This window comes from Ochotona princeps, chromosome 5 (genome assembly GCF_030435755.1).
Source record: "Ochotona princeps isolate mOchPri1 chromosome 5, mOchPri1.hap1, whole genome shotgun sequence".
NCBI lineage: Eukaryota > Metazoa > Chordata > Mammalia > Lagomorpha > Ochotonidae > Ochotona > Ochotona princeps.
The window spans coordinates 103407328-103434311 of record NC_080836.1 but is presented as its reverse complement, the minus strand read 5'-3'; the positions used below and the strand labels follow the sequence as shown (position 1 = coordinate 103434311).

Here is a 26984-nt window from a genome sequence, read left to right as displayed (position 1 = left end):
CAGTGCTTTGAGGGGTGGAAGTCACTGATCCCTGTAAGGAACGAGTCTTTCTATTGCTGAGTCTTCACAAAAGTACAAATAACTCCAGGGGAACTTGAGGTGTCTCCACCATCCTGGCAAAGCTCTCCCCCACACATTATTTTTAATTTACGTATTTTTAAAAGATTTATCTATTTATTTAAAAGGCTGAGTTACAGAGAGAGAAGGAGACAGAGAAAGAGATCTCCCACCTGCCAGTTCACTCTCCAAATGTCCACAATGGCCTGGTCTGAGCCAGGCTGAATGAAGCCAGGAGCCAGGAGCTTCATCTAGGTTTCCCACAGGGGTGTAGGGGCCCAAGTACTTCAGACCATCTTTCCAAGATGCAGTAATAGGGAGCTGGATCGGAGCAGCCAGGAAATGAACTGGCACCCATGTGGGATGCTGGTATTGGAGGCACAGGCTTTACACACTGTGCCACACCGCTGACTCTATCAAACCCCTTTTTAAAAAAAGATTTATTTATTTTTATTGGAAAGGTAGATGTACAGAGAGGAGGAGAGACAGAGAGAAAGATCTTCCATCTGATGGTTCACTCCCTAAGCAGCCGCAATGGCTGGAGCTGAGCCAATCCAAAGCCAGGCGCCTCCTCCAGGTCTCCCACGTGGGTGTAGGGTCCCAAGGCTTTGGGCCGTCCTTGATTGCTATCCCAGGCCACAGGCAGGGAGCTGGATGGGAAGCAGGGCCGCAGGGATTAGAACCAGCGCCCATATGGGATCCCGGCACGGTCAAGGCGAGGACTTTAACCACTACACTATCTCGCTGGGCCCTATTAAATCCATTTTAAAAGATTTATTTATTTATTTAGAGGCAGATAAACAGAGAGGAGGAGAGACAGAGAGGAAGTTCTTCCATCCGCTGATTTACTCCCCAAGTGGCTACAATGGCTGGAGCTGAGCTGATCCGAAGCCAGGAGCCAGGAGCCTCCTGTGGGTCTCCCACGCAGGTGCAGGGTCCCAAGGTTTTAGGCTGTACTCAACCGCTTTCCCAGGCCACAACCAGAGAGCTGGATGGGAAGCGGGGCTGCTGGGATTAGAATCAACGTCCACATTGGATCCCAGTGTGTGCAAGGCAAGGACTTCAGCCACTAGGCTACCATGCCGGGCCCCAAACCCATTTTTAAGAAGCCTGCATGCTCCATCACTACTCCTGCTGAGCTTACATCATTGGTCAGGCCACGTACAGTAAGATGAAAACTTACTTTGCAAATGTTCTATCATTATTTTGGGTAGAAATGACAATGACCAGAGAAAAAAAAAATTTGTGTTTTAGAAGAAAACTATGGCACCAACTAGATCCTGACCCCAACTGCTGTTCTTGAAATGTTAGGGTTTACCTGAAGTCTGAACTGGACTCCGAATTCTCTGAGCTTCCCGCAGTACTTGACTGCCACGTTTCACTTGCAGCTCTCTGCCATCCTCTGGAATGCCTGTACTTAAGCCTGCCCGTATGCTGGAGCCCATCGATGCCCCCTCCCGCTCCGCTGTCTCTTATCCCTCCACTTCAAACCCAACTCTCTCCATAGCTCCCAAGTCTCCCTTAGTACGTGGAACTTTCTGAAATTATGGCTTCAAAGCAGGGCCTGTGGGAAGCCAAAATCGGCCACCCCATAATAGACTTCTCGGGCATATTTCGAGATGGCTATTCAGACGAGCTGGGAACGCAGGAATAGCTTGGGAAAGCTGTCCTTTTATGAAAGAAATCTTTCTCTACACGAGTAAAAGAAGCAGCAGGTATGGGCTGCAGCATGCTCCTAGGCTCCTGTACCAGGCTTGTACAGGGCTAGGAAAGGTCAAATGTACCTGTGGCCCGGGGGGATGTGGCCAGGCCGAGTCTGTCCTTGCCAGGGCTGCTGGTCTGACAGACTGGATGTGCATAAGCAGATGGCCGTTGTTCACCTTGCATTCCCTCCTACACCTTCTCTTTGCTTGTGCGGCTGCGCAGACCCTCCTGCACATCCCCTAGGCCTTGTTCCTCCCGGATGCTCAGGATGGTGTAGCAGCACCCACGATCTGGTCTATATTTTGTGAGGCCTGACCTGCCTGTTGTCCTGCCCATCTGCCAGTTGATGCAAGAGACCCAATCTAGGGCAGCTAAACTCAGCCAGTGCGGGCAGGCTCAGTGTCCTGGCCCCAGCCTCTCCCCACAGAACCCAGCCTGCTTTGGGGCTCACTCCTCTGGTCTGGTTTCCACGTGCAGACTTCCAGCACTGCTTATTCACTGTTCTGTCATTTGCTTTTCGTACACATGGGAGAGCGTTGCACAGTGGCATCTACACCTTAGAATCGAATTCTGCCCCTTATTTTATTTGTTTGTAAATTTTATTTATTTGGAATGTGGAGAGACAGATCTGACTCACTCCCCACAGGTCTGCAACAGCCAGGGCTGGACTGGGCCACACCCAGGAGCCAAGACCTGGATCCAGGGTCTCTGAATGGGTGGCAGGGACCCACCCGCCTGAGCCGTCACCTGCTGCCCCCCGGGGTCGGCATCAGCAGGAAGCTGTGTGGAGGCACGGCCATGCCCTGAGCTCGGACACTTCTGAGCTGTCACGTGGAAGGCCCACCCTCACCCATGAGCTCCACCCTCACTCAACTTCTGTGTGCCTGCAATGCATCGGGGTTTAACGACACAGTTACAAGGAAGACTTTCGTCACTGTGCCATTGTGCAGGTATAGGTTGGTGACAGCTGCCTGCTAGGACACTTTGTTACCATTGGCAACAGTGAAGAGGGACATCCCTGCCTCCCCACTTCCCAGCAGAGTCCGAACTCCACAAACTAGCCCTCCGAGCTCCCCATGCCGGGATTGTCATTCCCTGGATGCTGCGGAGAGCAGCTCAAACACCTCCAGTGCCTCTTGGTCACTCTCTGTCCCTCCTCAGGGAATACCCTTGCTTATAAAAAGCATTTGAACAACTGTCTTTTTCTTACATAACTACTGCTATTTAAAAAATCATATTTGACCCACTGTCCCTAGTATTTGTTGCAAATATTTAAAGATACTGCTTTTCCTTTTTGAAAATTAATATTTGTTGATGGCATTTCTAAATTGCCCAGACCTTTGCTGAATGGACAACTTGCCCTAGCCTGCTGCCAAGCCACGAGCAGGTGTGTGCATGTTAGGGGGAGGAGTTAGGGGTAGGGGGTAGTCCTTCACTTTGCTCTTTCTGGGGCAAGAACTGGGATCAAGAGTTCAGGCCTCCCACGTTTTGCTGGCCTTTCCATCTACACGGCAGGCCTCACACAGCAGTCCCATCATCTTGGACTTGAGGAGTCTGCCGACCTGGGGGTGGGGTGCCACATTCTCAGCCCCTTCCCTGTCTCTCCTCCCTGCCCCGCGCCCCCACGCCCTTACCTGAGGTCGCGGACGGAGGCCAGGGGAGAGCTGCTGGTCAAAAAGCCTTTGCAGAGACTCCAGAGATGGGAGGGTCCGGATGACTTCACTAAGGGTTGGGGGGAAGGCAAAGGGATGCTCAGCAGTGTTTTAGTGGGGCCCAGATGAACAAGGCTTCAGAGGCTGCTGCGTTTGGGCTATAGACGGGGTGACACCCGCTCTGGAAAATCCCTCCCTCCCAGCAGGACAAGCCCGGGCAAAGGCCAAGGACTGGCAGCGCTGGCCACCCACCCTGACCCCATACCCTCCTGGCCTGCATCACCCTGGACTTGGGTTGTGCAGAGCTGATCTTGCCCGGGGTTTGTGCAAAAGCCAGCAGAAATTTGGATCCAGCACCACACACACACACTTTGAAATCACTTAGTCATCTCTGTGCCCAACCTTCCTTTTTGCAAGAATCTCTCTCATAAAAAGAAAAAAGAAAAAAATTCCCCAAAGAATCTGTCTCTCTCTCACTCAGACACACTACACAGCCAAAAGCCCAACTGTCGGGACCCCAGCCGTTTGTGGACCCTGATGCAAATCTCCAAGGGGCAGCAGAGGGCAGGCCCCAGGGACTTCAGGAGCAAATCCGTTGGTGACCCCTGTCTGAGGACCTCATCAAGTTTTTCGGTCCCTTCTCATCTTGTTTTACTACTTGAAGTGTGATGGGCAGATGATTTCCAGTTTCCGTTCTTCACAGATTATGTCATCAAAAACTGTTCATGTTTTTACATGTTTAACATTCTAATGGTTCCAAAAGCCTCTATCAGGCAAATGTGCCCACATCGACTGCTGGATATTTGGGTTCTTTTGAGATCTTGGCTGTTGTAAATAAAAGCTGCTGTGAACAGCTTTGCTGGCTCTAATTTTGACGACAGAATCGGATAATGAGAGCTGATGGCTCTGGGTCAGCGCGTGCACCAACTCCGGCATCTGGCACCGCTGCACCTGCTGGGACTTGTAGTTCACCTTTATTCTCACTGTGACCTTTTGAAAAATTTTTTTTTGCTTTTTCTCTTTTTTAATGGGCACAGCATCACACTTCAATGTTAATAAACTAATTTGCATTTCTTTAATCTCTAGTGTCATGAAACATTCTCCTACTGTTGAGCTCCACTATATTTCTGCGTAAGTTGTTTATCTGCTTTGCCAACGTTCTGTTGGTAATTTTGTCAGAATTTTTATCTATCGCTTTCTTCTTGCTTTTTTATTTAATTTTAATGAGGCTTTTCCCCCTGTTATATTTCTGTCATGGGGAAGGTGAATTTCATTACAAAGTAACTTACAATTTTTTATTGCCCTATTTTTCATATTTCCTTGGCAAGTTTTCGCTTGCTGCAGTTAAAAATTTATCATCAGTGTTCACTAGGGAGCAATTATTTGCTCATTTAAAGTCTTTTTCTAACTTTCAAGAATACATTTTATGTGATGGATTTACTGCTATGTATGTTTTATTCCTTATGTAGAATTTTTTGTTATGCAGTTTTAACATTTTTTTTTTCATGTGTGTGGCTTTCAGTAGGTGATTCACTTTTATCCATATTGTTACTCAATATCACGCAACCTGCCTTTTGCCTTCGTTGCTGCCTTTCAGGGTTCCTGTCAGCAGAAAGCCAGAGCCAGGGGCAGGTGTCGACCCCAGAGTGGGGGACGTGAGTGTCCGAACTGATGTTGCAGGCGCTGGGCGGATGCCTCTCAAAGACTACCAGTCTTTATCACACTTTCAGTGGGCTTGCTTAGTTCTCCCATGTTTTTTATACATTCTTCCTCAACTCTCTCCTGGCTTGTGATCTAATTTTCCAATTTGATTGGAAAACTGGTTTTTCTGTTATGACTCCCAAGGAAGCGGTTACGATCAAGGCAAAGCATCTCCTTCCATCCGTTGCTCCTTGCCTCTCTCCTCCCTTCTCTCTTTCCTTCCTTCTTTCTCTTTCCTTTCTTCCTTCTCTCCCTCCTTCTCTCAGATTTAATTTTTGAATTCCACCTGCACCTCTGCCCTTGTCCATCCGTGGGGGTCACCGAAGAAGCTTCCAGGTGACCTTGTTCCTTTGCCTCGCTCTTTGGGCACGTTCTTGCCTGACTCCAGCAAACTGGCGGCTATGAGTCGACCCTACACCCGCGTGTGCTCAGTCCCGACTTCAGCTGCATGCACCCATGTCCTTGCCACCTTTGTGCAAAGAAGACCCCCTCACTTTCCTCATTCCTCACTTCCCGCTCTGGGTCTGGAGACCTCGGGCCACCCTCAGCATCTCCCGCTCTATCCCACTCAAGTCGGGTCTGGCCCTTTTTGCCTGTAGGGATGTTACCCTAACCCCAGCTTAAGGTGCTGCCCAACACAAACAATTCCCTAACGCACCAGGCCTCGAGGGTTCCCCTGGCCATAATTTCTTATCTGAACTCTGTGGCTAGGGACTCATGGCCCTGCACACCGCTTGGCTGTCTCCATGTGTCTCTAGTCACTCCAAACTTAGCACCCACAGGTCCCAGGTTGTTGGATCACTTAATCTATTGAGCTGTCCTGCGTCAAAATCCCCAGACTCAGTGAGAAACCAAATGGACCCAAGCCCTTGCTCCACTGGCTACCTGCTGTGGGCTGCCCTCATGTCTCCCAGGTGAGTTACTGTCCCGTCTGAGATCACCTCGACCCTGCCAATCTTGGTGGAACAGCACCCACAAGGAGTAGAGGGGAGGGTGGTGGACGGAAAATATTCTGTTCCTATTTAGGGTTTCTAGAATCCCAGCCTTTGGCCAAACAGGACTCCAAGCATGACAACCACGCTCCCCATGAAGACACAAGCAAGCATTCTGGAGCAATTGAGGACCATGCAGTGGCCCCAAGCCTAACCTGCGGTGATTGGCCAGCCAGAGCCGAGAGAAGCTGGTCTCACCGGCAGAGGGACAAACAGGTGAGCAGGGAAGCTGCAGTCCTTGTGGCGATGAGGTGGCCTGGAACCCGGGCAAGCCTGAGACGGTGCCGTGTGGGGAAACTGCCAGCGGGCAGAAGTGTCTGAGCAGCAAGTCTGGGGACACTCGGCAGAGTTTGGAAATGCATTTCCGCCTCGACAAGGAGGCAGCGGGGAGCAGGTTCCCCATGGAAGCAGAAATGAAAGCTGCTACATCGGCCATCATGAGGCATCGCTTCGTGCCTGGCTTCTGTTTCCCCTGGTGATTTGTACTAACGGCGTCCACGGAGCAAAACCCCAATGTGGAAATCTGCCAGCAGGACAGTTCTGGGGCCAAAAGGCCTGAGGGGCACTTCGAAGAATGAGGCTGAACTGGGCAACCTGATGAAGGCTGCTTGTGGGAGACAATATTTGCCCAAGTACCAAATGTACGCATTGTGCTTTGCAGGGCCTTTAAGCAGGAAGTTGAATTTGATAACTGGAGAGGGAAGATTTTTTAGTTTGTTCTTCCTGCATCTTAACTAAGCTAAGACTGATTGACAAGAGAATCTTAAAGTTGCTGTATACATAATAAAGCACAAAATAGCACAGGCCTAGGAAGGCTTGTCCATGTGAAATGCTGGCTGTTTTTTGTTTTTTTTCTTTTTTTAAGAATTCATTTATTAATTTAAAAAGCAGAGTTTTACAACAACAAAAATAAATCTTTAAAAAATGAAACATTTCAATAGACAGAAAAGTGCACTACTGAAAAAAAGAAAAAGAAAAGAAAAAGCAGGGTCTGGCAGCGTGGCCTAGCAGCTAAAGTCCTCGCCTTGAACGCCCCAGGATCCCGAATGGGCACTGGTTCTGATCCCGGCAGCTCCACTTTCCATCCAGCTCCCTGCTTGTGGCCTGGGAAAGCAGTCGAGGACGGCCCAAAGCCTTGGGACACTGCACCCACGAGGGAGACCGGAAGAGGCTCCTGGCTTCTGGCTTCGGATCAGCTCAGTTCCGGCCGTTGTGGTCACTTGGGGAGTGAATCAACAATGGAAGATCTTCCTCTCTATCTCTCCTCTTCTCTGTATATCTGCCTTTCCAATAAAAATAAATAAATCTTGGGAGGAAAAAGGCTGAGTTGTAGAGAGACAGGAAGTGACAGAAAAGAGACCATCCATCTACTCGTTCACTCCCCAAAGGGCAGCAACAGCTAGGGCTGAGCCAGGCTGAAGCCAGGAGCCAGGCCCTCCGTCCACGGCTCCCATGGGAGCAGGGGACGAAGTGCTTGGGCCAACCTCTGCTGCTTTCCCAGGCACATTAGCAGGGAGCTGGGTTGGAAGTGGACCAGTGCCCAGGAGGGATACTGACATTGCATGCAGCGGCTTAAGCAGCTGTGCCACGCTACTGGCCCCAACCACAATGCTGGCCTCTCAGTGGTGATGGGGCAGGCTGTGTTTGTGTGGATTCCTTGGCGCTCGTTCTAAGTGCTTGGCACTGTGCACTCCCATGCAAGCTTCCAGCACATTAACTCTTCTCTGCCAGTCCCCTGGATGGTCTATTGGTATTACTTTTACCAGAGACAGACAGCGCTTCCTCTGCTGGTTCGTCCCTCCCAGTACCCACAATGGCGCTAGGCACAAGCCAGAAGCTAAGAATGCCATCCAAGTCTTACCAGAAGGTAATCACGTCTGAGCAGCGGTTGTTCGGCCCGCCTGCCACATGGCAGGATGTGACTGGTATTGCTAACTCCGACCCGAGTCCTGCTCCCAGGCAACGCAGACCTTGGAGGTGGCAGTGACGACTCAAGTGCTTGGTCCCTGCCATCCATTCCATGCAGGAGGCCTACTTGGGATTCCTGGCTCCCTGTTTTAGCCGGGGGAGCATTCTCTCTCAAATAAGGTAATTAAACTTGAAAATATTTTAATTTTAATCAGATTAAAAACATAAAATCAGGGTCCAGCGCAGTGGTATATCAGACTAATCCTCCACCTACAGTGCTGGTATCCCATATGAATGCCAGTTCGAGTCCCGGTTGCTCTACTACCAATCTAACTCCCTCTTAATGGCCTGGAAAAGCAGCAGAGGGCGACTCAAGTCCTTGGAACCCTACATTCTAAATGGGAGACTCAGAAGAAGCTCCTGGTTCCCATCTTTGGATGGGCCCAAGTATGACCATTGCAGCCACTGGGATTGAACCAGCAGATGAAAGATCTCTTTCTCTCTCTCTCTTTCTCTGTCTTCCCATCTCCCTGTAACTCTAACACTGTAAAAATAAGAAAAAAATATAAAATCAAGAGAATCTAAAGAAGATTAGAATTTCTATCAAATACCTTGTTCAACAAATTCAAAATTGGAAAAATATCAAGATTGTAGTTAATTTGCTCTCCTTAATACAAACACCACTATTGGCAATTTCAGGAAGCTAGTCTGGCTTGGGTTTATTTCCCCTCAGTGCCCTTCCGCACTGGTTAAATGTGTTAGCCACAGTAAGAAGAATGTGTGGCAGCTATGGCCTAAGATCTGGATTCTGAGCAAAGCAGAAAACACTGGGAGCCAGCCACCAGTTACCTTTAGCTGAGAACACACACACACACACACACATACACCCCAGTTCAAATCCTAAGAAAACAAAACCTCCAGACAACCACAAAGCCTTGCAGACTCTGCCCCTTGCTCAATTGCCATGAGCGTAATGGCAGCCTCAGAGAGGCCAGCAGAACTCAGGGTGGCCCTAATGAGCGGGTGCCTGCTCCAGCTCTGGGGCCGGCCCCACCCGTGCAGCCCCACCCCGGGGGTGGCTGCGCTCTTACCTGTACAGCTCCTTGCACAGTAGCGTGGTCAGTTTTTTCAGATGTGGAAGGCTCCCGGAGCCTGTCTTCACAAATTCCAAGTCCAGCAGGAGCTGAGTGCTCAGATAATCCTGAATGGCTTTGAGATGCTCTTCCGGGAGTCTGGAAAGAAAGAGGGAAAAGGTCAGCCAGCTGCCCTCGGCCACCAGCGCACAGGGGTGCTACCACCAGGGCAGCTACCACCAGGTCCTGATTCTCCAAGACTCCAGTTGAGCCCGTGTGCACCTGCACATGGGTGCTGCTAGTCTTACCGTAGGGGCAGAGGGCAGGACCAGGGGGTCTGGAGAAAACTGGTGCTTCGGAAACAGAGTGACACCTTTGCAGACTCCTGGAGAGGGGCCTGTTGGGTGAGGGTTCTGAAACAAGCCTCAGAGCTGTAGAGTGAAACCGTCTCTCTGTCTTCCTGGTCACATGGACAGGAACTGAGAGTTGTAGGGTGAGCTCAGAAGAGATGGCCAATGTCTTGGCTCCCATGCCAACTCTGAATGCACAGCCCAGGACCCCAGGAGCACAGTTTATGGAGGAGGCCCCTCAGGGAAGCCTCTGGGATCAGGGATGGCACTATCGCACAAGGGAGTGGCAGTGCAAGCCACTGAACTTGTCCAAGCCCTTGACTTTACAAAGTGCATGGGACCGCCTGCACAGTGGCCTCAGTGCAGAGGTAGGCGCGAAGTCCAGTTGGATCCCCCGGGGCTGTCCCCTGGAGGTCTGGTTAGTCCTCTGTATTCTATCTCCAGCACCCTTTTTTCTGGGTAACCTCCAAATGTTTGTTCCTACAATCATGGAAAATATCACTGAGCATAGATAATAAGCCAGACCCCATGCTAAATACTTTATGCTTGTTTTCTTCTTTAATCTACACTAGGCAGATGTTCCTGTTGTTACTATTAATCCTGTTTTATAAATGAGGAAACAGAAGCTCCAGGTTGTTAACAGCCTGCATGAAGAAAAACTTCCCAATTCCCCTTTCCATCCTCAAATCAACAATGCAAAAAGAGGCCACATGGATTTTTTCAGCATGATTCAATAAGCAATGAAAGCTATTACTTTTGCTTGCAGAGAAGCCCTGGCAGCTTCCACTTGGGCTAGCTGGAGCCCCTGAGAGTACAATGCGACATCACTCAGCCACAGGCGGGCCAGGCTCACCACAGGAGCCAGGGGAGCTCATATGGGACCACACTGGGGAACCCCCATCAACCGTGGACACACTGTAACAATTGCACTGCAGGTTTTCCACTGTAAAGAGGGGGCATCAGGCTGGCTGCCCCCATGGTCCTGGCCACACCCAGTAATAATACTTGACCCATCTTGGGGTACAGCAGCCAGCTCCATGGGGGCCCAGAGCAGGGGAGGGCTGTGTAACAGACATGGGTGGAGGGCAGACAGTGGCTCCTGCGTGAGGCCCACAACACTTAGGGAGCTCCTACTAGTCTAGGAACCAGAGACGAAGGAGCTGGGTGCAAACCCCACCGAGAATGCACAGGCCCCTGTGGACTGCACTGGAGCTGTGCCATGGGCTCCGAGCCTTCTGTGGGGTGCGCCTGGGGAGCGCAGCAGGAGGAGAGAAGGTGGCAGGGCCAGAGGCAATGCCAGGCCTGCACCTCCAGCTCTGGCTGCTGCACTTTGCTCTTCCACAGCAAACTTGAGGCTGCTGCTCGCTCCCCATCTGACCCGTCTATAGTTCCCGGGGTAACTTCTCTGTGGAAAGTCCAACCAGTGTGGTACAGGGGACCCATCTCCTGCAGCTCTCCTGCGCCCCAGCAGCTCATCCTGGGAACCCAGGATGGGGAGCCCAGGGTACTCCCTCACTCCCAGGTGCTCCTCTTGCAGGTGGTTCTGAGAGCTCCACACAGGACCGTGAGGTGACCTGTGACTTCATGTCTGGGAGCTCTTAAGTCAGCAGCTGGGATCAGGAATGTCCAAGGGAATTGTAGCTGTGTGCTTCCAACCCAGTGTGCACCTGGCCCTTGGCTGCTACCCACAGGAACTGTCCCGGTCCTTTCAGACCAGGGAGGGCAACCCTTAGCAGAGCACTTTCATCAGTGTCACCACTGACTCCTGGCTTCCTCATCATCCCTGGGGACCAGACAGGGAGGTAAGGGGTAAGGGCAATCCTTCCTGGGTCCCTGAGCTGACTGTTCTAACACTCACGGCCTGCACCTGTGAGCCACGAGCAGGTGCAGCCTCCCAGTGGGAGCTGCCGGCCCTTGTGTGTGCCCAGGCGATGCTCACCACAGGGGGACAGTGACTTTCTAAGCAAAAGGGGATTGTGCATTCACAAGGCAGCCTACTGGGACTCTTACACAAGGGTTTGGAATGAACAAACATAGCAACATCCCTGTGCTCAGAAAGCAAGCAGAAAGCTGGAAAACAAATGACTGTAACACTGGCAATAGACGAAGGGACCGGAGTGTAAGAAAGACTGGTGTTGTGGCACAACAGACAAAGCTTATAGCACCACTGCTTACAGCACTAGCATCCCATATGGGTGCAAGTTTGAGTTCCAGGTGACCCATTTCCGCTCCAACTTCCTGCTAATGTTCACGGGAAAGCAGCAGAGGATGGCCTGCGTGCTTGGGCCCCAGCACTCACGGAGGCCTGGATGGAGCTCCAGGCACTCGACTCGGCTTCTGCTTGACCAAGTCCCAGCTGCTGTGGTCATCTGGGAAGTGAACTGGCAGATGGAAAATCTCTCTCCTCCCTCTCCCACCCCCACTGTAACTCTGCCTTTCAGATAAGTAAATAAATATTTAGGAAAACAAGTTACTGAGACAAACATAAGGATCTTGGTTTAAAAAACTGAACAAGTCAAGGACACAAATACCATCATCTTGTCCAAGAAAAAAAAACGGAAAACAAACTCTTGCTAGTAAGAGGCGGGTGCAGAGGAGCACAGGGGCCGGCTGAGGGAATCGGGGCTGAAGGGGCACGCGCTGGCGGAGGGCTGGGGCACCCACTGACCTCCCCAGGGGCCCACCCGGGGGCGCTCACCCGCTGGTGTCCACAGTCTGCAGCCGCTGCAGCAGTGTCTCCGAGGGGCTGGGCCGGTTGACTTCAGGGGCGCGGGCACTCTCCAGTGATGCAGGAAACTCCTTCGCATCACAGAGCCCCTGGGGCAGAAGGATGTTTCTGGGAGGCAGCTCAGGTGGGGACGTGATGCTTTCTGCCGGAGAGAAGCCAGGGCAGCCATGAGGCTTTGGGGGCACGGGTGTCTGCCCTCCACACTCCATGCTGTCCTATGGGTCATGTTCTGGGTCTCCCCCTGTGTCCCTTTTGTTCCTGTCCTTTCGCAGGCCTAACGTGGCTCCCATTCCGTGGTGTGGCTCAGCAAACACCTGCCAGGGTCTGATGTCCTGCTGGGCTCAGGGGCTGGGTGGTCTGAAGAACTGCTGACCTGGAGACAGACCAGGCCACAGGCTCAGAGAGGACCACTAACAGGCCTGGACACAGACCCAGGACCAACAGTGGGGCATGAGACCAGATGGCCAGCCCGGCAGGCAGGAGGCAGGCCCGGCCACCTGCTCCATCATCTCCCAGCCCAACTCTACCCTCTGTCCCTTCTTCTCTCTTGCCCTAAAGGGTGGAATGGTCATTCAGTTCCCGGAGGACCAGGATTCCCCCAGCAAGCCTCTCCCCTCCCCGGGTGGCTACTGGACTTCCTCTTCACAGCACTGACGTTTGCTTCCTCCTCAGACCTGGGTTCGGAACCCAGTGTCCATCAGGTTGGAGCCACCAGAGTTGGCAGCACCTTGGGAAGAACTGAGCTGCACTGGACAGCCCTGGTGTACGTGTGCCACACTGCTCTGGTTCAAGCTGACAGCAGGGTGGTTGTGTTTGGGGAAGTGAAGCTAGCAGTCACGTGACTGGCTTTTCTTCCTCACTCTGCACAAGGCATGATGGGGAGTGGGGGTGGGATCTGTCCCCACGGAGCAAGGGGCGCTGCTACAATGTGACTCCTGAGGATGATGGGGGCAGGAAGGGCACCCCTGAAGGCACCCCTTCAGAGCGGGCCCCTCCTGCCCTCCATGGGACCACCATCCTGGCTTTCTCCTCACCATCCTCTCCAGTGGAGACCACCCATACAAAGCGGGTATCTGGGTGGGTGGGAGGATGTGGGGTGCAGTGGCCCAAGAGCCAGCCCGCAAGATTCAGTGGGTGCCCAGCATGTCAGGGCCCAGGGGAGGAGGGACTCCAGGCCAGGGACCTCACGTCTCTGGGGCTATGGTCATGTGTCCCCTCTGGAAGTGGGAGAAGGGGAGCCTGCAGGACCCACTGGTCCCCAGAGGCTCTGAGTTAGGAAGCAGACCTGAGCAGGAGTGCTCTCGGCTTGCCACTCCCAGCCCCACATAACTTGAGGGCCTTCCCCACTTCCCAGAGTGTGAACCATAATAGAAAGTAGAGCCCGACTCGTCCTTCCACTTGGCACAGTGGCCCATACACGACAAGGTACCTTCCGGCAGCTACACCAACCAAGGACACACCCACACCAGTCACTGGCTCATCTGACCTTCAGACATCTGGAGAGGTGGATAATATTCTCACTGTGTTTCAGAGAAGCTTAGTAACTTGCCTGGGGTCACACAGCCCTTCAGTCTGCTGAGCCCAGAGCTTGCAGTCCTTGTGTGTCCTTAACCATCCCTACTGCACACTCTCCCTTGGAAGAGAGAGCCCCCTCCCTCACTCCCACCCATCTACAAGCACTTGTGGGACTTGGAGCAAGGGTGGTGGAGGGATCCCCAAAGCCACCCCTTCCCCTCCTTGTCCTACCCGTGTCTTCCTCGGGCTCGTCCCCCGCATCTTCCTCCTCCAGGGGCACAGGGTACTGCAGGTGCGTCACCAGCCCCATGTTTTCCTTCTTGTAGAACTCGATGAGCTGGTCCAGCTTGGTGAAGAACCTCATGGGGACGCCTTCGGATGCCTGAGGACGGAAACCCCAAATAGGAATTCATTGTCACTGCCCAGACATCCCCCACCACAGAAGCCATCTGCGACAGAGCCCCACGAGGCTGAGGAGGGAGGGACCGTGACCCACAGAAGGCCCCAGGCGCTGACACCCACGCCCTCACATCCTGTAGCCAGCAGCTCCCAAGAGCCAAACTGCAAAAGGCACACATACAATCACTTGAAAACTTTTTTCTTCCAGTTCTTTTAAAACCCAAATTATTATTTTTTTTATTTTATTATTTTTTCCCATTAATTACAATGTATTACGCGACACAATTTCATAGGTACTGGGATTCTCCCCCCTTCACCCCAAGCCCTCCCCCCCCAGTGGATTCCTCCATCCTGATGCATAGCCACAGCTCAAGTTCCGCTGGGATTCCCTCATTGCAAGCATATACCATACATAGAGTCCAGCATCCCATTGTCCAAATTCAACGACCTCTTAGGGAGGCCCTCTCAGGTCCGAAGGCAGAGCCAACAGAGTGTCATCCCAATCAACTAGAAGCTCCAACATATCATCAGCAACAATCCAGGTATGATGAGGCTGGTGCAGAGTCCACTGACTGATTTAGACCATCATAGCGTCTCCCCTTGTCCAGTATTTCGCTGCCAACATATAACTGAGGTGGTTGATTGATCTATTCCATCTTCCGTCTTTTCTTGGTTAATGTTCTGATTCCTCCATTATGATTAAGGGAGTTCCCAAAGAAACTTTGAGGTGTTCCCAGACCAGGTTCCTACATGTACTAGTAAGCACAGTGCCCGCCACAATCCATCACCCCGATCAGCTGGTGGTTGCAACTGCTGGGCCAGTTCTATTCTCAGCCCCGACCTCCACTGAAACCAATGAGTACTGCAGCCCATCCTGGTTCTGGCCATCACACACTCATCCTTCACTTAAACCAGTGGGAGGTGTGCTGGTTGGGTGCTGCATTCCTAACCGGCACAGGCAGCCTTGCCTTGGCATTTTGTAGTGTATACTTTTTTTTTTATTGCAACTGAGCCTGGCCAGACCCCCGAACCCAAACTATTTTTTAAGTATTTGATCATAGTACATTTTCATGCTTGCAAAATCAGAAATCTGTATTGATTTCGGGAAAACAAGAAACCAGAACTTGTTTTCTTCTGTGTTGGATGAGGGGGAAGTTATTTTTGTTTTTCTCCCTCTCCACAAAGATCATGTATTTTTAAACACAAGAAAAAAGAAACCCTCTATTTTGGCAGTTGCTTTGCCTTTATTTTGATTTTTTTCTTTGTTGTCATTCTATTTTATTGAATCTCAGGAAATGATCTAGCCAGACATCTGCCTGTGCGAATCTCGGTTGAGGATGACAGAGAAGAGGGATGGAGGTGTGTAGGTCTGGGGCTATTCAAAAACCCTGAGCCCAGGGCCTGGAGCCATAGCCTGGTGGCTGAATCCTTGCCTTGCATTCTCCAAGATCCCTCGTGGGTGCTGGTTCATAGCCCAGCTCTCTACTTCCCATCCAGCTCCCTGCCTGTGGCCTGGGAAAACAGTTAAGGACGGCCCAAGGCCTTGGGACCCTGCACCTGTGTGGGAGACCTGGAAGAGGCTCCGGGCTCCTGGCTTCGGATCAGCTCAGCTCTGACCATTGCAGCCACTTTGGGAGTGAACCAATGAACAGAAGATCTTTCTCTCTGTCTCTCCTTCTCTCTCTAAATCTGCCTTTCAAAAACAAACAAACAAACAAACAACTCTGAGCTCAGGCCCCCAGGCTCTCTGGCTGGCTAGAGACCAGCACTGCTCCTACCAAGGCGGTGCTGTCACAGAGGCCCCACCCTTATGGAAGCCACTCCCTCTCATGGGGGACGTCCCCTCTGGTGGTTGGGGTGGTTGGATGGTGCCAGAGAACAGGGTCCCCACTCAGCACCTGGCCATGTCCCCTCAGTGCCCACGGGTCACCCCTCCATCATTGTCACTACTACATATTCCCATCCATGATTTCCATATCCAACTGAGGAGCTGGGGGTTAGGGGCCCAGCTGCTTTTTGGGGAGATGCCAGCTGCATGTTTGCTGCAGGGAGTAGGACCCAGTGCTTGCAGGGAATGAGGTTAACGGTCAGATGGAGTGGACTGGGAGGTCCCACTCAGCAACATGAGCAGGCAGGGTGCTGACCCGGGCACCTGCAAGTGAGGTTGACTGAGGAGGCTGGAGCTATGTCCTGGCCTGAGCATCTATGTGGTTATAGGCAAGCAGGACATAATTAGACATGAGAGACTGGCCTGGGCGCTCCTCACACCTGCACGAGCCCTCCCCATTGCTGGAAGGCCAACTCCAGCTGTGGCGAGGGCGTTAGCAGTGCAGACACACCTCACCATCCACCTGTTACCCAGGCCTGCTCTCTCGCCCTCTCTCCTGCCTGCTCTCCGTGTGTTTTATGTCTGCTTTGCGCTGCACCCACATCTGAACCTGTGCAAGACGCGTGTGTGAGTGTGCAGATGTGCATTGCACGGCTTAAGCTACTGAGTACAGTTACAGATGGTTTTACAAAACGGCTTGTTTATTCTTTGAAAATTCCCTTGTTTTCACCAAGCCTCCTGCTAAACCAGAAACCTCCGAGCAGCAGCAGCAGGTGCCGCCCCAGCAGGACCTTCTGCAAAGTGACTTGGGCAGGTCCAAAGCCCATGGTCGTCGCCTGTCAAAGAACTCAGCTGATGGCAGGCAGGCCTTCGGAGCCATGAAAAGAGATGTAAAAGCACCCAAGAGAGTGGAAGGGGGAGCTGAGGGTGCATGGGGAGCGTGGGGAGCGTGGCTGGAAAAGAGCAGGTGAGCTCTGGGCCATTAAGGCTCACGGATGCTGAGTGACGTGTTGTCTCTGGCACCACTACAAAGCTGAGGCATACCCTGTGCCAGCACTGGCTGTAGGCATGATCAGTTGCAGAGATGTGAAACGCATGGAAGCAAGCGTTTGAGGCTTGAGGGAATAAGCTGTGTGCGAAACAAGGCAGGGAAAGATCATTGACAAGGAGACCTGGGAAGCCAGCTGATGACCCAGACACCAGGACATGGCTTGCATGTGGACTGACCACTAACAGGCCAAGCAGCCAGTGGGGAGCAGGCTGGGCTCCCACCAAAGGCAGTACAGCCGTCTGTTTTGAGGGATGGGTGGGCTAGTCAACGACAGCCACTGACACCCACCAGGAGCACAGTGGTTTGAGAGTGCCCCCTGGAATTAGTGTGCTGCAAACTCTTCCCCTCCAGTTACAGGATCTGGACACCACCCCTTGGGAGTTGCCAGTGGCCTTGACCCACTTCAGCAGGCTCGCTCTGTCTCCCAATGAGAAGATGCAGCACCATGGTCCCACCAGGTGGGCAGTGCTGTGCCAAGACTCCCCAGTCTCCAGGCCCTTTATGACACTCAGTTCCAGCAGCAGGAAGCCGACTAAGCTGGAGGAAAAGCCCCAGGGAGACCACTGCACCCTTCTGTAGGAAGCAGATCTACAGCCGCTCCCACTTGAAGGGGCCACCTGCCCTGCAGGCGAAGGTGGGCAGGACGCTGCTCACAGAACGCAGAGGGAACAGTGAGCCTGGGCCCAGTGAGGCCCAGGTGAGGGATTCCTGGCAGAACCAGTGATGTTTAAAGGACATTCTAGAACAGAAAGAGGAAGGCCCACAGGACCAATGCAGGGATTATGCAGGCGACTGAGCTGGCCCAGACCAGGTTGGAATGGGGGGTCTAGATAGGTGGGCAGGGCAACCTTCCTCAGCTGGACCCAGAAAGGGTCCCCCATTGGGGCAGGAGCACCCCCATAAAGGTGAGGTCAGACAGATCTCGCCAAGTCAAAGCTAGCAGCTGGGAGGAGGGCTTCTCGGTGGACAGGGTGTGGGCCAGGGGGTGTCGTGGGGTCCTGCCTGCTGTGTGTCCCACTGTCAGGAGCCAGGTCTGCTCCTGGATCCTGCTGCAGGGTCTGCCACTGGAGGGGCACAGCGGATTGTGGGTCCATGGATTTGTTGTACCGAGGTGAGGATGGTCACCCTGAGCTGGCAGGTGGGAGGACCTGGTGTGAGCTGGGGACGGGGCGGGGAGGCAGAGAAGCATCGAGACAGGGTGGAGTAGAGGAGAGCAGGGGGCTTCCCCAGCACATCTGCACAGGGTGGGGGCTCCCAGGATTGAACAGTGTCCGCCTGCCAGTGACAAGAAGGGCAGCAGTCCGGCAGGAAGCTGATGGCGCATGAACCTGCTGAGTTTGGAGAGAATGTAGCGGGCAGGGTGGGGAGCATTCATTATCACGATAATATCACAGACAACAGACAGGAACCAAAGCCCAGACAGGACCACCTGGTAAGAACCGGGGTTTTCTGGGGACTCCCCACCTCACCTCTGCTAGGGACAAGTCAGAATAGGAACTTTTCCCCCGCTGTGGTCCCCCACCCTCCAGCAGCTGGCTGGGGCTCCTCTGGGCCCAACCCAAGGGGAAAGCAGGGACAGGGGAGCCGGTGGACGGGGGTGGGGTGAGGTGGGGGTGGGGGAGTGATGCAGTGTTCCGGGGTCTACGGGGTAGGCTGAGCGGGTGGCAGGAAATAGTCCCGGCGGGGCCAGAAGGCAATGCCTGCCACACTTCCCACCAGAGAGGCAGCTGTACTGGCTTCCTGACAGTCTGGCCGCTAGACTCTGTTCCTCTTGCCGTCATCTTGAAACGGAGAAGGGAAGCTTGGAGGCCTGTGCTGACCATGTGCCGCCACCAGGATCTGCAAGCTTAGGGCAGCAGTCCCTACGCTAGTCTCATTAGCCACCAACCCCTTCTTCTTCCTCCCCTGGCAATCTCTAGTCCTATGGAAAGTTCTGGGTACTTTTCAGCAACATCATTTCTCCAAAGATTCTGCAGACAGCTCTGCTGGCCTGGGCTCATCGTGTCTGTGTTCACCTTCCCAGAGAGTTTGGGAACCACAGAAGGGACAGGTCTCTCTACCCAAACAACACAGGGATGGCTGCTTTAAGAGATGCATGCATTGCATTAAAAGGACCTCATGTCAAAAAGCTGTGGAAGCTATCAGGTGGTCACTGCAGTAGGTATCCACTGATTGCCAAATCAAGCTTAGCAGGGAAAAGTCTTTGGTCCTTTTGCTTGACACCTGAGCTCTCCCAGGGAGCAAGAGCCCCTAGAGACAGGTCCCCAGCTTCAGCAGAGGGGCCTCCCATAACTCCAGGAGTCAGGAAAAGAAGGCCTTGGCAGTCTCTAAGCCAAAGAACAGCTGCTGGCCAGACTGCTGGTGGCCCAGGAACATGGACTTGGAAATGGTCTAGGCCACGTCTTTCTGACTCCCTCCAGGGTACTGGGTATCTGGCTAGGGAGGGCAGAGCGCTGGACCAGCTGGAGTTTCCTGGGGAGTGGTTGTCATTTGCACACCATCTGCTGTCTCTTCGAATGAGGAAGTGAACGAGGACACAGAACCCAGCGGGTCCTGCGAGGTGCTGGGAAGCCCCTCCCGGAAGCTCTCCCAGCCTGCAGGTTACATTCAGCAGCAGCTCCAGCCACTCCGGACAGTTTTCAAATGATGGGCAAGCACCGAGAAGTGACCTTACCTATTATTCCATGACACCAAGGTGTTCTGTCAAGTCCGGAGGGTAAGGTCCCTCATGGGTCTTTAGGAGAGGAATGAGAATGGAGCTGCTTTGTGTGCAGGGGGAGCTGAGGAGATGCTGGGCCGGGGAGCTGGGGACACATTGAAGGCCTCAGAAACGCAGGGGGAGGTGGCTATGGCTCCTGCTGGAACAGTGAGTACAAAGGATGGGGAGCCAGCAGGTGCAACGTAGGCCCCTGGGGCCAGGCATCTGGGGTCCAAGGCCGCTGCACCCAGAGCACTTGCTCTACTCTGAGTCATGGCAGTGTCTGGCCCCGTGTCCTGCGACATTCACTGTGGGTGGGTCCCACCGCCTCCTGGGCTCTGCCTCCAGCTCCCTCCACTTCTGTCAACTCCCGTCCGACTTTGCTTGTCTTGCGTCCTCTGGTCTGGTTGCAACTTGTCACAACTTTCTCTCCAAATCTCATTCTGAGCCTCACAGACCGAGTGTGAGTGAGAACAGAGGAGACAGAGCCACCAGGACCTCTGGGGCCCTGACAGGGTTGGGATTTTGAAGTGACTGTGCAACCAATAAAGCCTCTGAGATCCCAGCTGGGTGAGTACATGTGGGTATGTGTACCTGCACATGTGTGACAGTCAAATACGTACTGTTGAAATATTGCTTTGGCTTTTGTGTGGGGAGGATGGAGGCAGGGGTCCTACCGCCCCACTCTAGTGCAGAGAGAGATAAGCAAGGATGGGGCTGGATGTGGAACAACCAGGGCACCTGTTAGCATATCCAGGAGGGGCATGGGAGGTGACTCCTGGGTCTCCCTCTGGCTTTTACAGCTTGGCTGATGTCACAGTGACTTTTAAAGAATGGGGAAACTGGATGGGATGAGGATGCGGAAGGCCAGGCTTGGGTGCAGGTCAGTCTCAGCCCCAGAAATGCCTCTGCAGCCTCAAAAGATGACTCAGGGGGCCAGCGCTGCTACCCAGCCCTGTGGGTTAAGCCACCCCTTGCGATTCCCACTTCCCACATGGCACAGCCAGGCTGAGACATGGCTGCACCCTGTCTGCTCCGGCTGCATGCTAACAAGCCTGAAGAGCAGCTGATGGTGGCCCAAGTGCTTGAGTCCCCACACTCGTCTGGGAGATCTGAATGCATTCCCAGCCCCTGACTCCAGCCTGGCCCAGCCGTGCTTGTTTCATCCATTTGGAGAGTGAACTGTTGATGGAAGACCTCAGTCTCTCTCCTCTATTTCCCCTTCTTTTTTTTTTTTAGAGAGATTTATTTATTATTTTTATTGCAAAGTCAGATATACAGAGAGGAGGAGAGACAAAGGAAGCTCTTCCATCTGATGATTCACTCCCCAAGCAGCCACGATGGCTGGAGCTGAGCCAAACCAAAGCCAGGAGCCCAGGGCCTCTTCTAGGTCTCCCACGCGGGTGCAGGGTCCCAAAGCTTTGGGCCATCCTCAACTGCTTTCCCAGGCCACAGAGGGAGCTGGATGGGAAGTGGGGCTGCTGGGATTAGAACCGACGCCCATATGGGATCCCGGTGTGTGCAAGACAAGGACTTTAGCCACTAGGCTACTGCGCTCGGCCCCCTCTTCTTTTCTTTATTGTTCTTCCTTTCTTCAGATTGACAGATAGATAAGTAAGTAAATGAATAAATAAATGTCTGAGAAAGGAAAGCTCTTCCTCTTTCCTTCCCGTCTGCTCTCTCTTTTAACACACTCCACTGGGCCAAGTGAGAGCCAGAATGCAGGGGAAGGCAGAACCAGGATAGGGACACAGCCAGGATAAGGAAGTGGTTATTATCTTGGAAGCCATGCAGATGGATATATTAGGGGAGGCAGAGTAGGAGCGTGACCTGCACATGGGGAAACAAACATGTAATGACACACACACCCTGAGGAACGGGAGCCAGGCTGTCAGCAGGGAGTGTGCCTGCGGGAGCTCTGTAGTGCGGCTGGAATGGGAAGCATGTGTAAGAACTCATATACAAGTAAACACAGGGCTGTGAATACTTGTGCGTACATTCACATGTGGTTCCTATGAATATATATCCCATGTACATATAATACACGTTTCCCATGCACACATATATATACACGCACACTTCCATACTCAGTCTGAGAGCAGACCCAGAAGTAGCAACAGCCCCATAGCAGGTGCACCTGCTCCTCATACCTTGCTCCCTAACCACCTTTCCCCACTAAGCAGAACTGGAGCCCCTTAGAGATCCCTGATTCTAGCAGCCCCCAAGATTAAGTACTGAGAAAGCACCGCAGGAGCCCGGAACACCTGTTGCCACAGAGTCAGGGCCTGCTCCCGCCGTGATGGGCATACGGGAGCCCAGCGGAGGTTGGAACATCAGAATGCACAACAGGAGTAGTCACCATCTATTGACTGACACACAACAGACATGAGTCTGTGTGCAGGCAGACAGCCGAGAAAGGAAGGCTCTCCCGCAGCGGAACGCCAACTGACTGGGCAAGGGACGATGGAAACACAGAGTCACCGTCTGGCAGCTGGTCCAGGCAAGAATCATCAGTGAATGCTGCGAGGCCGTGGGTGGGGACGCCAGGAGGAATTGCAGGGCCACAAGCTGCCCCAGGAAAAGGGCAGCTCTCCAGGCTGGCAGGCACCACCTCAACCAAGTACTCACGTTCTGGTAAAGGGACAGGATGGCTTCATATGCCTCCTGGGCAGAGCTGGGGAAGAATTCAGTACCATCGCTGGGCCCTCCTGCCTTCCGGGAACATCTGACAAGCCCATATCAGGTGACTGTGTTCAGAGCAATTAGTTCGTTCTCTTGATAAATGCCAAGGTCATGAGTGACAAGGAGCTGCACCTGGCTCATAGGCACTCAGAGGAGGTGACACACGATCAATCCAGGGTCCCAGGACTGGCCAGGGTAAGTGGTAGTTGGGAGAAGGTGGGGAATATAAGTTTAGGCACAATTGTCTTCACTCAGTTTCTGTGGCTGTAACAGGACATACGGGTCCAGGTAGTTTATGAAGAACTGAGCTGTGTTTGGGCCTGTGGTTCTAGAACCTGGGAAGTCCAAAAGGATGGTACCCCAAGAGGACTCTCCTGCTGCTCGTGGTGAAAAGGCAAGGGCAGTAGGCATGTGTGAAAGAGAGGGGCCTCCTGCCTTGGCAGCAGCCTGCTCTCACCTTGGCCAACTGGAGAGCAAGACTTGCCACTGTGAGGTGAGCGCTGAGCTCTCCTAACAACCTATTGCCTAAAATTCCACTTCTCTCCCACCCCCTCAAAAAATAAAAAAAAACCCTCAGTGGCAGTCACAGTTCAACATGAGCTTTTGCTGGCAACAAGTGATATCCCAACATGGCAAGAGTCATGTAGAATTTATATAGACACTCAATAACATGTGCAGATATCTCTCTGATGACTAATGGAGGACAGGCATTTGGTACAGTGGTTTAGGATGGGTACACTCGCATCCTACACTGCAGGACCTGCTTTGAGTCCCAACCTCTCTGCTTCGGATCCAGCATCCCACTAATGTGACCCTAGCAAGCAGCAGGCGATGGCTCAAGCACTGGGTCCTGTCACCCATCCAAAGACTTGGATCGAGTTCCAGGTGGCTTTGAGCTCACCTAGCACTGGTTGTTGTGGCCATTTAGAGAGGGGAAAACCCTCCTCTCTCCTTTTCTAATACAAACATTGTTGGAGGAATTCAAGCAGAGTCTGAGTAACAGTAATAGTTTACCCATATGAATTTCTCGATGTTGATGGGTGAAGGTAGTGGAGTTCAGCAGAAATATGTCGAGATATTTGGGGATGAGGAAGCATAATCACCAGCTTGCCTTCTAAGGACTCCAAGGAACAGGAAGGGCGATGTGAGAATCATCAACTCAGAATGCTGGCTGTGGGCTGGGAACAAGCACACAGGGTACACAGGCCATTTTGTGTAGCCTTTAAAAAAAATCCCAAGTCAAATTACTCTCAATATTAAAAAAATTTTTTAAATGCATTGAGGCTGCAAGTGGTGTGTGTCTTCATTTAAATGCAGGTTAGACACAGTGTACTCAGCAAGGCAGCGGAGTAAGATGTTTGGCAGTCAATGTGGGTTATGCATTAGTATACACACAGACAAAAGAGACAGATTTTTTTATCCTACCAAAAAACACCACAGGTCTGTACATTTCTAGATTCTGGACGAAAGCAGTGCTTGGTTCACGCTAATGTTACAGAGGCACCAAGCGTAAACACTGAACTCCAGGGAGTGCACATCACCCAGCCTGAGTGGATGGAGGGCAGAGGGTGGCAACAGTCCAGGCCAGGAGGTGGCTCACCTGAGGTCGACATGTGCTGCTTGGGACAGCACTAGTTCACGGTGCAGGTGTTGGGGGCCAGGGATAGATCATGGACAAGTGGGTAAGACAGAGCTGGGCTCTGGCAATGATCACACCCATTGGTACAATGGCATGAATGTGATTCAAGTGAGAGTTGGTCTTTGTAACCTTCTGTGAGTGAAGAGAATCCAGTGATGGGGTTTAGGGCTGTGGCTTTGGGAAGTGATGAGGTTGCATCAGGGAATAGAGCCCTGGATGAATCCTGGAAGCTCTGTAAGGAGAGGTGGCAGAGAGACACCTGCACTTCCTGACCCTTGTTACAAGATGCCTGTACAACCATAGGTCTCTGCCAGGCAAGAGATCACCGCCAGAGGCTGGGCCAATGGGGCCTGCTTGATGTGAACTCAAGATCTGTGAATGAGGAGATGCCTCTTTACACAGCAGCCTGTCTCAGGCATTTCATTACAGTAACAAACGCTGAAACAACTGTGGAGCAAGGTCTTGTTCTGTTGCTGGGAGAAGGGAGCAGCAGAATGAGGACGGGGGGCGGCTTTAGTGGGTCTTTGGGTCAGGTGGAGGCCATGCACAAGACAGGAGGCTGCCCTCTCTCTGCTACATACAATGTAATAGTCCGGTGGCAGGTAGCTTTGGCACCTGTCACAGAGCCCCGGGATGGGGCAGGGGCTTGATGTTCTTGTGGTGTGAGGTGGGGAGCAGTAGAAGCTTTTCAGGGTAAATGAACCATGGGACTGATGAAGGGGGGGGGCATGCTCTGTCTCAGAATTATTGGTGGGAACTTTCCAGGAGGTCAGCTTAGCTGCCATAATGCCTACAGATGGCCCAGCTCTAGCTCAGGGGGCTGTGACTGGCATTGTGGGGAAAGGGGATGGTGTGGACATGGGTTCTTCCCACTCGGCCCTGGTCCTTGCTTGGGAGCACCAAACCTTCTTGTGTGCCAGCCCTTGAGGATGGTGGCAAGGGCACAGCTCCCTGCTGCTTGCCTCATGTCAGCAGCAGGGGAGGGTGCCTTCAAGGGGATATCTGAACCTCCAAGGCTCTTCCCAGGGGAGTCTGCCACTTCTCAAATGGAGATTAAACATCTGGGGGGGGGGAGCAAGGCAAAGAGGAAGATCGCCATCATCAAATACCCACACCCACAGGTGTGGCGCCAGGTGTGCTGCCCCCATGCTGCAGATGGGTGTGGCATCCCTCACTTAGGGGTGAGAAAACAGAACTCAAAGATGGCACACAACTTGCCTGAGTGCCCAAGGGGTGAGAACAGGAGGTGGGGATGGTATGTGTGTGTGTGTGTGTGTGTGTGTGTGTGTGTACATGTGTGCACGCATGCTGGGGACATTGAGGGATCCATGCTCTTTCTCGCCAGATGAGAGCCAGCTCTTGGGACAGGAAGAGCTAAGGGCTGTCAGCTCAGAAGGGGCCAGGTGGCTAGAGGTACTCAGCCTGCTCGTGTTCAGTGACAAATGGGTGAAGCTGTGCACTGAGGGGACAGGCTGGGGGAGCCTGCATCCTGGGTGGCAGCTGGCCCACCTGGGTGCTGTGTGGGGTGGTGGTGGGGGCCAGAGGGCTGGCTCTTGCTTTGCTAGGCACGGACCAGTCTCTGCTGGTCTACACCAGGACAGGATTCCTAAACCACATGTCTGGGGACTTGGCTGACATCACGCTTGCTCAGGGTAGTTAGTGCATATGCAAGAAGGAAGTGGGGCTGCAGCCTTGGGGAGGAGACACAGAGCCTGAAGGAAGCAAAGAGGAAACTGGGTGCCACCCACACGCAGCTGGTGCCCACAGGATGGGGCCGTTGCTGCCCCAGACTCTGCACTCTGCCCTTGCTCCCAGTGAGCATCAGGCTCCCCAGCACAGGCCGCCTGGGTCTACCAGGCCCAGACACTGGCAGGCTGGGGTCTCCTTCCACCTGCTCCAGGGGAGCCCAACCACCCACCCTGTGCACCCCAGCAGGCAAGAGGAGGAGCCTGGGAGTTTAGGGCCCTAGCCATCAAAGGACCCACGTGGGGCTGGATGCAAAGGAAGCAGAGTAATTGGCTTGGCCGTAAGAGGAGGGGCAGCCTAGTGAGCTGGTCCGAGGGAGCAGCAAGGGCCTGCTGCTAATATAGGCACACGATTTTCACAACACACAACGTAGGTGGGTCCTCCCAGGGTGGGATTCTGGGCCTCCACCAAGGCACCCACTTCTAGAGGGCCCTGGTGCTTAGATTCTGAAGGCTTGCGCTCCAACTGCCAACAGTTGTCCTAGAGCCTGGAGCCTCCACCCTCTCATGGAGATCCCTGAGGGACCATGGGAAAGGTCCATGTTCCTGTCCCTACCCAAGGTAGCCAAGCATGCCTAGAGTGTGTGTGAGCGTGTGTGTGTGTGTGCGTGTGCGCATGCATGTGCGCGCATAAAGCCCAGCTCCTTGGCCCCACGCAGAGCAAACTCAGAGCTCCCTATAGGATCAGGTTGGGGTTGAAGCTCCTCCTGAAAGGGTGTCTGGGCATGGCTTCTCCTGTTCACCTGGCCTCGGACCCAGCTCCCTTGTTAATTTGTTCTGTGAGCCTTAGATTCTTTTTTTTTTTTAAAAGAATTTATTTTAGTTATTTGAAAGGCAGAGAGAACACACACAGACAGAGAGATTCAGAGATCTCCCACCCACTGGTTCACACCCCAGATGCCCACAGCAGTCAGGGCTGGGCCAGGGTGAAGCCAGGAGCCCAGGTGACCCATGTGCTTGGCAGGGACTCAAGTGCTTGAGCCATGCTCTGTGCCTTGCAAGGTGTGCTTTAGCAGGAAGCTGGGGTCAGCAGAGCCAGCTGCTCTAACCCAGCCACTTTGCTGTGGGATGCATGCTGATTGCTAAACACCTCCCAAAGCCGATGTCTGAGGGAATGTGACCCAGGCACTCAGGTCTCAGAATTAGCCCTAGTGCCCATTCATCTTGAGCCCTCCTTCAACGGCTCAGCCAAGTCCTCAAGCCACGCCCTTCACCGCAGGCACGGGACCGGAACACCTCTCCACTGCGGAGCTGATGAGACA

The 26984-nt window shown here is 53.0% G+C and overlaps 1 protein-coding gene across 3 annotated transcripts in view; it reads right to left on the bottom strand.

The window, feature by feature from the left end:
- Positions 1-26984, bottom strand: part of INPP5D (inositol polyphosphate-5-phosphatase D) — a 107665-nt gene that overhangs the window by 49370 nt on the left and 31311 nt on the right. For all 3 annotated transcript variants that reach the window (XM_058665118.1, XM_058665119.1, XM_058665120.1), the window contains exons 3-6: positions 13912-14062; positions 12136-12307; positions 9106-9246; positions 3396-3483 (exon numbers count right to left, since the gene is read on the bottom strand). In XM_058665118.1, the coding sequence (XP_058521101.1) occupies positions 3396-3483; positions 9106-9246; positions 12136-12307; positions 13912-14062 (552 nt within the window). The remainder of the gene's footprint in view (positions 1-3395; positions 3484-9105; positions 9247-12135; positions 12308-13911; positions 14063-26984) is intronic.